This window comes from Indicator indicator, chromosome 3 (genome assembly GCF_027791375.1).
Source record: "Indicator indicator isolate 239-I01 chromosome 3, UM_Iind_1.1, whole genome shotgun sequence".
Taxonomy (NCBI): Eukaryota; Metazoa; Chordata; class Aves; order Piciformes; family Indicatoridae; genus Indicator; species Indicator indicator.
Window position 1 is genome coordinate 48734430 of NC_072012.1, and position 11335 is coordinate 48745764.

Genomic DNA, 11335 nt, shown 5'->3' on the forward strand with positions numbered 1-11335 from the left:
TGACTTGAAAATGTATTGGTTTGGCAGTTGCAATTTTATACTATTACTGTTAAATCTAGTTTTATAATAATTGAAGTTGAGAGGATGTGGCTTGAAGTATTTTGTGTGGAACTAAGTAATAGAGCATGAAGTCTTGAAACTTGATGCCTTAGTTTCCTCCCCAAATATTTTTTCACAAAGAGAATAGAAGTTGCTTAATTAGATGAAAAACTTTTGTCAGCAGTACATATTAAAATAGTGGTTATTGAAGGAATCTCCATCCCCAGGGGACATGGGGTAGTTACGAGAGGAGTGGAAATACTCCTCCTCCCCACCCTGCAAGCTCAAATCTAGTTACAAATGAAAAGCTCAAAAATTAAATTAGTGGTAGTGTGGATATCAGGAATAGTTCTGAGTGCCCATCTGCCAACTAGGAATTTTAGATGCAGATGGAATCAAGGGAAGTGTAGCAAAAACTTAAAAAAAAAAAAACCACCACCAAATCAATAATAATAATAACAGCAACACCCAAAAAAACCAAAACAAATAAAAATTCCCCCACAACAGAAGAGCTCTGAAATAGGAAGCCTGATTAGTTTCTGCATCTAAACCTACTTTTCTTCTGCATATTTTTCTAAGGTCAGTTTCCTAATTGGTGTCACTAAAGGCTTGCTTTGGAGACATCACTCATAGGGGGTTGCTTGGTTTATTGTTTGCTGTGTACTATTTATTCCCTTGTTTACTCTTAAATGAGCATTAGTATACCAACCCAGCTTTCTAGCTTTCACCTGTACTCCCACTCTATGCCTGATCCCTGAAACAAGAAGGAATTAGTTGTGTTAGTTGCTGATAACCATTATTACAAATTTAGCAGCCTCTTTGTTTTTTTTTTTTAATAATCACTTTGCAAAGTGGTACTTGGCTGCTGCTGCTGCATTTGAAAATGGCACTAGGGCCCTCTGAAAGGCTTCTTCCTGCTGTTTTCAAAGTGTATATCCACATAAACTTCTTAAGCCATTATGTTGCTTTATGCATTATGAATTCGCTTATTAAAATCACATAATTCCTGGTGTCTTGGCGTTGCAAGAGAGGAAGAATTCTAACCACATCTTTTTTTTCTTGACAGCAAGTTGAAGTAGATGCACAACAGTGTATGCTTGAAATCTTAGATACTGCAGGAACGGTATGTAAACCCCTACAGACTGCTGTACCTTGTTAAAACCATCAAAAGCTGTAGGGAGGCAGAACACTTGTCATGTTTCCTTCCTCATCCTCTGAAGCATGATTGTGGTCAGTTCCTTGGATTTATAAGATGTTCTTTAACCTGCTAGTATTTAAACAAAACCTGGAGTGTTGCAGCAGAAAATGAATCGCAAGTTCCCTGTGAGCTCTTGTTCTGTAACGGGGGAAACACAAATGGAGCACACTGTTAAGACTGTGCCACTGGTTTATATTGCCCCAAGGAAAACTGAAGCCTAATAGTTACTCAGGTTTGATTTCTGTTACTGTAGAGAATATGTGCTTTCTTCTCCTCTGCTTTTCTTTTGTGTGAGATGTACTCTGACATTGGGATAAAAATAGCATCGCTTTAGTCAGCTTATGGGAACTTGAAGCCCAGGCTTATGCTGACCCTTTTCGTACTGATCACGTTTTTCCTCTGACTGAAATCAGTCATTTCCTTCAATGATTTCAATGAATGTAAGCTCCAGACCCTTTGACTGTAACGTGTTCCCTGAACTGTAACAGTAATCTGGTCCAATAATAACTTATTTAAACTTCATATTAAAGCAGTGTAAAACTCTAGGAAAAATGGAGTGGCCATTCTCTCAAAATAAATTGCATTTTTCTCATCTGACATGCAGCAAGAGACTTGGTGAGTGATTGATCAGGCACCAGACAGGCAAGTCACCAATGTGAGAAAGGCAGATGTTGTTCTACAGTCATACTGTTGAGTTTTCAAACAGAGAGCATAATGCAGTACACCAGCAAGTCTTCATATACATCATAGTTGTCACCTAAGTCTAGGAGATGTGACAAGTCTACTGAGCATCTCCATTCTCTAGTCAATCTCCTTGAAAATTAAAGTAGAACTTAACATAGGAAGGTGCCCAGGCTACAAAATAGAGGCTGGAAAGGGATGCATTTACTTCACAGTTTTAAAGAACAACCAGGAGATGGAAAAAAGTTGGTAAGGAGAGATTTGGGAGGAATGTGAGTTCTGTAATCTGCAGATTACCTTGTACTGTAACTCTTTACAAGCCCTGTGAGGAGAGGCTGAGGGAGCTGGGGGTGTTTAGCCTGGAGAAGAGGAGGCTCAGGGGAGACCTCATTGCTGTCTACAACTACCTGAAGGGGGCTGTAGCCAGGTGGGGTTTGGTCTCTTTTCCCAGGCAACCAGTGACAAGGAGGAGAGGACACAGTCTCAAGCTGCACCAGGGAATGTTTGGGCTGGATGTGAGAAAGAAATTCTTCCCAGAAAGAGAGATTGGCCATGGGAATGTGCTGCCCAGGGAGGTGGTGGAGTCACCAGCCCTGGAAGTGTTTAGAAATAGACTGGATGAGGCACTTAGTGCCATGGTTTAGCTGATTGGATGGTGTTGGGTGATAGGTTGGACTTGGTGATCTCCAAGGTACTTTCCAACCTGGTTAATGCTGTGATTCTTCACACTAGTTTCTGTGGCCTTTTTCACAGGGTGGAGCCCTTGGCAATACCTAGGTGTTGCTTAACAAGACCAGATAATGTTCCAAACTTCAGATTTCTTCAAAAGCATTTCAGTTGACTATAATGCATGTAGTGAAACAGCAAAATAACTGGAGGAGGCACAAATAAGTCTTTGTGACCTGGAATAAGGTTGTTTGTGCAAGGAAAGCAGATTGTGACATCTCTATCTGTTTGGTTTTCTATTTACAGGAACAGTTTACAGCAATGAGAGACCTATACATGAAAAATGGACAAGGTTTTGCATTAGTATACTCCATCACAGCACAGTCCACATTTAATGATTTACAGGATCTAAGAGAACAGATTCTTCGAGTCAAAGACACTGATGATGTAAGAATCTCTATAAATATTTTAGTTTTCCTTACAGGTATTGTCCTGTGTACACTGTGATCAGGTAGCTTCCAGACTTTTAAGTGACAAATTAACCAGTAGATGCATAGTGCAGAAATGTAACTCCTAAGGCAAGCTAGAGAAATGGTAACTTGTTATGTAGTATGTAGATAATTGTCTCTTTAATCTCTTCTTTTAATACACTCTATTCAAAACTGATTCAGTAGTGCTGCAGAAAACATCTCCAAAGTAACTCTATTCTGACCTCAATTACTACCAGCGACAGTTTCAAAACCCTTGTGGTTTAATTTTTTCTCTTCAACATGCCTCTGTTTATAGTACTTTTAAAAGCACTGAATTCCAAGTTCTGATGGAAGACAGTACTGTAAGCTTTAAACTTGCATGTTGTTTGTAGCTTTTATATTTTGTGTGTATTCCTGCAAGTGAGCTTGGTCATTCGGTTCCCACACAATTTCCATGTGTGCCTCTTAGCCGTGCTTTATAGCTTTCGTAATGCTAAAACATCCCAGTTTATAATTGATTAAAAAAAAAAAACTTAGTACATTTGTAAGAAGTGAATGCTCAGTCACCAATAAAAGCAAGAAAGGTATTTCAAATGTGAAACAGCAGCAGCATGTTTTTAACAGAAACACATTCTAGGTTGTAGGCACCAGGTAGGAAGAACTTTCTTCCTCCAAAGAGCTTTGAAGCCTTCCTTACTGCATGTATCCACACAAGCTTCTGCCATCAGCAGACACAGAATATGTTAAATATTTCACTTTGGGGGAAGTTCATTGTGACTTTCATAATACAAACCACCTTGCACTTTTTTTAACTGCCATCTTTTGTGAGTTCAGCAGATTTCTTCTAGAAGTGATCTCTTGCCCATCATCACAAAAATATCTCAGAAGAGTAATAGTTAAGTCCCCTCCAGAACCTACCAAGTTAGAGCCTTGTTTAGCATCAAAATTCTTCACTTTGAGGTTGGCAGAGCATTGCAACAGGCTGCCCAGGGAGACTGTGCAGGCTGCCTTTGGAGACATTCAAAACCCTCCTGGATGTGTTGCTGGGTGATTTAGCCTAGGTGATCTTGCTGTAGTGGGGGAGGGTTGGACTAGATGATCTTCAGAGGTCCCCTCTTCAAAGCCCTGCCATTCTGGGATCAAATTAATTTTGTACACAAAAATCCAAGCATGTGATATTTAAAACATGAGTTTACATAGTATACTTATGCTGACTAGCGTTTCCTTGGGATTGTATTTTTGTGGGTTTGGAATCATAGAATGGTTTGGGTTGGAAGGAAACTCCGAAGGTTATCCAGTCCAACCCACTCTGCAGTCAGCAGGAACGTCCTCCACTAGATCAGGTTGCCCCAGAGCCCTGTTGAGCCTCACTTTGAATATCTCCAAGGATGGGGACTCAACCACACCTCAATAGGGCAACTTATTCCAGTGTTCCACCACTCTCATGGTAAAGAACCTGTTCCTAACATCCAACTCTCCCCTCAGTCTTGAAAGCCATTTTGTAGTATCAGGAGAAAGATGAGCTTCAAGTTGCAACTTCCGTTCTCACCAAAAATTAAATAAAGTTTTCCTATGCCATAGCTTAGGTCTGACTTGCTTTCTCACTGGGGTGAAATGAAATGGTCAAAATATTGTAACACCTTTTTCAACACTTTCAACACTCTTCTCCAAGCTACAGAGCCCTCAGCTCCCTCAGACTCTCCTCCTAAGGAAGATGTTCCACTCCCTTCAGCATCTGTGTGGCTCTGTGCTGGAGTCTCTCAAGCACTTCCCTGTGGTCCTTCTTGAACTGAGGGGCCCAGAACTGGACACAATATTTCAGATGCAGCCTCAGTAGGGCAGAGTAGAGGGGGAGGAGAACCTCTCTGGACCTCCTAACCACAGCCCTTCTAATCCACCCCAGGATGGCTTTGGCCTTCTTGGCCACAAGAGCTCATTGCTGGCTCATGGTCAACCTCCCATCCACCAGGACCCCCAGGTCCTTTTCCCCTTCACTGCTCTCCAACAGGTCAATCCCCAACCTCTCCTGCTCCATGGGGTTGTTCTTTCCCAGGTGCAAGACTCTCCCCTTGCCCTTGTTGAATTTCATTCAGTTCCTCCCTGCCCAGCTCTCAGCCTGCCCAGGTCTGGCTGAATGGCAGCACAACCCTCCTGTGTCAGCCACTGCACCCAGTTTGGTGTGGTCATATCCAGGTCATTGAGGAATATATTGAACAGCACTGGTCCCAGTATTGACCCCTGAGGGGCTCCAACTAAACTCTGTCCCATTAGCCACAACTCTCTGACTTCTTCAACCAGTTCAGTCCACCTTACTACAGGATCATCCAGACCACACTGCCTCAGTTTAGCTGCAAGGATGCTGTGGGAGACAGTGTCAGATGCTTTACTGAAATCAAGATGTGCTACCCAGTACAGGCCGCTTTTTACAGGATTTCTGAACATGTAAGAATCTTGTAGTGTGTTCTTCAGAAGACTTCTGAATGCCTTAAATATCTAAAAATGAAATCTCCTTGGGTCATGTAGATGTGAATTGTGCTCAATTGGCAGCATACTGAATCCTCAACCATTCCCCACACTGCCCTGCCAAACACCAGGCTAAAAATGCAGTCGCTTAGATTTGAAGGTGAAAGTATCACACAACTGTCAAGTTTCAGTTGTATCAGAACTTGATTCTTCTAGAAGTGAGGACCCTGTAAGGATTCAGATAGGGCTTTAGGTGTGCATTACATTATGCCTTCCCAAAATGTTAATGATGTCTTTGCTGGTATTTGTTTTTTAGGTGCCTATGATTCTGGTTGGCAATAAGTGTGACTTGGAAGATGAAAGAGTTGTGGGAAAGGAACAAGGTCAGAACCTAGCAAGGCAATGGAATAACTGTGCATTCTTAGAGTCTTCTGCAAAATCAAAGATAAATGTTAATGAGGTAAGGCACAGTCTCCTATGGGAGGAGGGGTGGCAGGGAGAAGAGAAGGATGGGACACTGTTCTGATACCCAAACATTTACAGTTTGTCAAGGAGGAACTTACAGTTACAAATAAAATTCACTCTAATGGACTAAACTATACCCTGCATTGAGAAAACTTGAGATGTTTATATTAAGGGATGCATTTAGCTTGGGACTTTCCTCACACTATATTTATTTGAGTATAATTAGTTCTCAAGTTACATGAATTTGGGATAAATATGTTACATTTCCTAGTGGATAGTGATCTCTGCCAACTTGAGAATGTATTGCTAGACTGCTTTAAAAAAAAATTGAGAGTTAAGTCTTTAAAATTTTTTGATCCGGATTGTTTGGAATTAAATTATTTGAGATAGAACAAAAATGTGGAAGGGGTTTGTCAGAATGAGCAGCTTTAAAAAAAGAAGAAAAAAAAGTGAGGGGGTGCAAAAGCTTAAAAGCAGCTGTGTTGGTATTGACATATCTGGAACAGCTTGAATTTTGTGATGAACTCTACTGTTCATTGTGTCTTCTGGAAAACACTGTTGACAGCATCCAGTCAAGCTGGAAGGGCCTCTGTGCAAGACTTGCATGTAACCAAAAGTGTGGTGGTTTTAAACACAGCTGGCATTAAAAATAAGGAATATGTGTTTAGTTAGTTGGGAATTTCTGGAAACTAATCAGTGTTTCTTAGATACAAATGAATCAGCTTAACTATCTGGAAGGCATATGTTTAAGAAACTATAACTTGCTTCTATCCAATGCTAAAAGTCCTTGTTGGAGTGTTTGGTGCTTTGCAGACAATGCTTAGGAGACAGAGATAATTGGAACAATGTCAGTTTGGAACTAAACAGATGCTGTTTAATTGTATGTAGACTTGTCTTAAATTAGCCTCTCAACAGATTCATGTTCTAATTGGGATTCTGGGAGGCTCAAAGTGAGAGGCAGTCTCAGACATGAGTTACTTTTCTAGGAAAAGTTACACTTACCTTATGCTGTAGTCCTAGAGAGGTTTCTGACTTAATTCTCTAGACTTTAATGTTTTTAATGTATCTGAAAAAGCATGATCTCCTTCAAGTACAAGAGACCTCTGGTGACTGTGCAGTGTGCTTCAGTTAGCATGCACATGTGTACTTAAAACTTACTAGAACTTTCTTGAAAATAATAACCTTAGTGATTACAGTTTAGAAGAAAGCTGTGGCCTGTTTCTTGACCTCAGTGCTAAATTGCAAAGTAACAGCATATAACAGTTGATCACTGTGGCATAGCAATCTTCAGATAAATCTGACCTTTGATGTTTATAAATATCTGAGGGGTGGGTGTCAAGTGGAGGGAGCCAAGCTCTTTTTGGTGGTGCACAGTAATAAGGAACAGTGGAGACAAATTAGAACAGAAAAGGTTTCACCTCAACATGAGGAGGAACTTCTCTACTGTGAGGGTGACAGAGCCCTGGGACAGGCTGCCCAGAGAGGTTGTGGAGTCTCCTTCTCTGGAGACTTTCTAACCCTACCTGGATGCATTCCTGTGTGGACTCCCCTGGGTGATGCTGCACTGGCAGGGGGGTTGGACCTGATGATCTCTGGAGGTCTCTTTCAACTTCTGTTCTGTGATTCTGTGACCCAGAGACTAAATTGAGCACAAGCCCTATTGGGAGAGGCTGAGGGAGCTGGGGGTGTTCAGCCTGGAGAAGAGGAGGCTCAGGGGAGACCTTACTGCTCTCTACAACTACCTGAATGGAGGTTGTAGGCAGGTGGGGGTTGGTCTCTTCTCCCAGGCAACCAGTGATAAGAAGGAGAGGACACAGTCTCAAGCTGTACCAGGGGAAGTTTAGGTTCGAGGTGAGGAGAAAGTTCTTCAGAGAAGGAGTAATTGGCCATGGGAATGTGCTGCCCAGGGAGGTGGTGGAGTCACCATCCCAGGAGGTGTTCAGAAAAAGCTTGGATGTGGCACTTGGAGCCATGGTTTAGTTGTCAGGAGGTGTTAGGTATTAGGTAATAGGTTGGACTTGCTGATCTCTGAGGTCTTTTCCAACCTGGTTGATTCTGTGATTCAGTAAATAGCTGCAGATGTATGGATGTCTTTCCAGTTTGCTTCATTCGAGGTGGAAAACCCTTGGCAGACAATTATGTGAACCAGGGAAACCCCAGGTATTAAGCATGCAATTTAACTTTGTGGCTTTGTGATGACTAAGCGTTTACAGGAGGTCTTGAGCATGTGAGTACATTATGTGGGAAGATGGAAGGCTTGAGGTTATGAAATAACTTCGTGTTTCCAGTAACCAATGCATTTTTCTCTTCTCAGATCTTTTATGACCTTGTGCGACAAATTAACAGAAAAACTCCAGTGCCTGGAAAAGCACGCAAAAAGTCATCATGTCAGCTACTTTAATACATAGCTGTACTGTAGCTCTGAGCCAGGTAATGCTTTTAACGTTCTCTGTGTTGTAGCTGTTAAAAACCAAACAAACCAACGATGACAAAAAGCCCTGAACCACTGTGATGCAGAACAGCACTGAAAAATCTTTGAGGTTATCATAGAAACGTTCATGGTCTCTTCTGCCATCCCAGTCAGAACAACAAATCTGTGTAAGATTCACTGCTCATGCTGCTATCAGATAATTTTTCAGGCTTTAAGGTGTTGGTAGAGCTCAAACTAAAAATGGCCTTTCTGATACTTCAAACTTCAAGCTTCTGGAAACAGTTTCCTTTTTAAAAGGCTGGAGGAATATACTTGCAAGAGCTCTGTTGTCTGCCTTATGAGCCTTGTGAAGAAAGGCTGAGAGCCCTGGGGCTGTTTAGTCTGGAGAGGAGAAGACTGAGAAGGGATCTGATCAATGTCTATCAATAGCTGAGGACTGGGGGTCAGGAAGGAAGGGACAGTCTCTGCTTACTTGTGCCCTAGGATAAGAGGACAAGGGGCAATGGATGGAAACTGCAGCACAGGAAGTTTCAGCTCAACATGAGGAAGAACTTCTTCACTGTAAGGGTCCCAGAGCACTGGAACAGGCTGCCCAGAGAGGTTGTGGAGTCTCCTTCTGTGGAGCCTTTCCAGCCCTGTCTGGATGTGTTCCTGTGTGCCCTGTGCTGGATTCTCTGGTCCTGCTCTGGCAGTGGGGTAGGACTCAAAGATCTCCAGAGGTCCCTTCCAGCCCTTAAGATCATGGGATCCTGTGAACTTTGGTAGTTTCTGGTTTAGCTGTTTTATCTAAAGAGCAATGGCAAACACTTGTTGTTAATACTAACCTTGTTCTGTTGTTGCAGGTCTGAAGAACTGTTGCCCAATTCAACAGTGCCAGCATTCCAACTTTATTAAACCTACCAACATCTTAAATGGACTTTCCTGTGGTGGTACCCTTTAAGAAATGGATGAAAGCTACTACATCAGTTTGCACATATTCTAATCACTTTCCAGTGTCATGAGAGATTTTTACTTATAAATATTCTAAGTGTATGCAACTGGTAAAACCAGAGCCTACATCCAGTATTACTGATAAGAGACATTGTTCATCCACCAATGTTGTACATGTATGAAAACTGTGTACTGTATACTTCAACAATCCCCACTTTCTATTGGAGAGTACAATAATGTAAAAATCCTAACAAAAAAAAAAAGAAAAAAAAAAAGCACCACTATTTTAGCATAATAAAAAGAAAGTCCAAAGAGCTCCTATATAGACTACTCCAGATAACTTTGCTTCATCGGTATTTGTAGCTTATTGTAACTTTTTTAAAGGAATACAGGATCATCATCCTCCTCATCCTCCTCCTCCTCATCATCATGGTATTGTACAAAAGCGCTTTGATTAACACAACAGCTATATAGTTTTTTAATTTTAGGAGAAACCTGTGGAGACAGTGATCTAGTCTTTAAGAGTCCTTTCAGTATAACGTCTGACTAAAGACATGGCCTTTAATATCTGTTGGGAAGGAAATGTCCAGACTTTTCAAACCTTTTATTGTATGTTTCCTTTTCCTTGTTTACATAGGGAACAATGTTTATAGTTGTGTGTACAGTGGGGGTCTACAACAAGAAGTGTATATTTTAAAAACGATTTTTTAATGATTTGACAATTTTTTGTAAATCATTTTTCGGGCTTCTGCAGCTGTAGATTCTCACTGTGAATTAAATTCCCTTGCTTGCTCATGCATAAGTGTATTTGCAATACCAAATATACAGGTTTAGTACTTTTTGCCTGTTAGTGATTGTTTTACATGTGTAACGTTTTGGTTGAGATGTTAAATGGTGGAAGAGTACTGTGGATGTGAATGTGGGAAGTAATTTTAATCATGTGTAATTGGTCACAGGGCCTAAGTTGCAGTAATTAACTTTTTGCTGATTTATTTAACAATGCCTTGTTGCTTTGTATGCATTAACGTTTGGGTGTAAAGATTGTGTGTATATCCAACAGGGAGCCACAGTATTTAAATTGACCAACCTAATGTTACAACTGCTTTTGAGGTGGCCAAATGTAAACTAAAAGCCTTAATTAAAGTGGTGCAATTTTGTATGACTTAGCATCAGTAGTTCAATAAATTTGGATTGCCATGCAAGGGCTTGCATTACAGTTATATACTACTTGAATGTCTTGTGTTTTGGTAGTGCTAGTAAATACTGATTTTTAAATCTTGCACAGTGCAGATTCATACATTTTTAGGATGAAAAGGACCCATCATGACTTTGTCTTCTGACAAATACATGCCATAGATACTTCTTCTACTGATATCCCATGTGCTGGGGTGGATGAATTTCTGATTGAATTTCCACTTGAGAGTTTTGGAGTTGGAATATTCCAAGTTGTACCTTAAGGGAGAGACTAACAGGAAAAAAAGATCTGTCCTCAAAGGTTAGGCTATCAGTGGCTGTTTGGGGATTTGAAAATATGTTGCCTGCTAATTTCCTTCTTTTCAGGAAGAATCCATTGCTAAAATTGACTTAGTGTAGGTTAAAAAAAAAAATTCCTCTTGGGAGAAAATAAGATTTTTCTGCATGATCAAACCATATTTCAAGGAAATGTGCAGAAGAGCATTCTTGCAGTATTGAGTGTAGAGTTTTGCAGACTTGAAATATCTGCTAGCAGTGTTGGACTGCAAAGTGGAATGTGTGGACTGTAGATGATTTCCTGATCTTGGCTGTGCTGCTGAAAATTGATGTCACACCCAAATTCTTGGTCCCTCCTGTTTCTCTGGCACAAAATTATCAGAGCTGCTTCTAATCCTGCAAATTCAATCAGATTAGGTTAGCTAATACCAGTAAGATTTGAGATTAGTTTATGTTGCCCAAAGTGAATTGAGGAGCCCAGCTGATCTTTCCTGCTCGCAGTTTCATCAGTCATCACCATTG

The 11335-nt window shown here is 40.9% G+C and overlaps 1 protein-coding gene across 1 annotated transcript in view; it reads left to right on the forward strand.

The window, feature by feature from the left end:
- The window catches only part of RAP1B (RAP1B, member of RAS oncogene family), a 35209-nt gene extending 24699 nt beyond the window's left edge, over positions 1 to 10510 (forward strand). Inside the window, exons 4-8 of the mRNA XM_054399573.1 lie at positions 1106 to 1162; positions 2891 to 3031; positions 5834 to 5977; positions 8297 to 8412; positions 9256 to 10510. Of these exons, the coding sequence (XP_054255548.1) occupies positions 1106 to 1162; positions 2891 to 3031; positions 5834 to 5977; positions 8297 to 8383 (429 nt within the window). The 3' untranslated portion in view covers positions 8384 to 8412; positions 9256 to 10510. The remainder of the gene's footprint in view (positions 1 to 1105; positions 1163 to 2890; positions 3032 to 5833; positions 5978 to 8296; positions 8413 to 9255) is intronic.
- Positions 10511 to 11335: the final 825 nt, after the last annotated feature.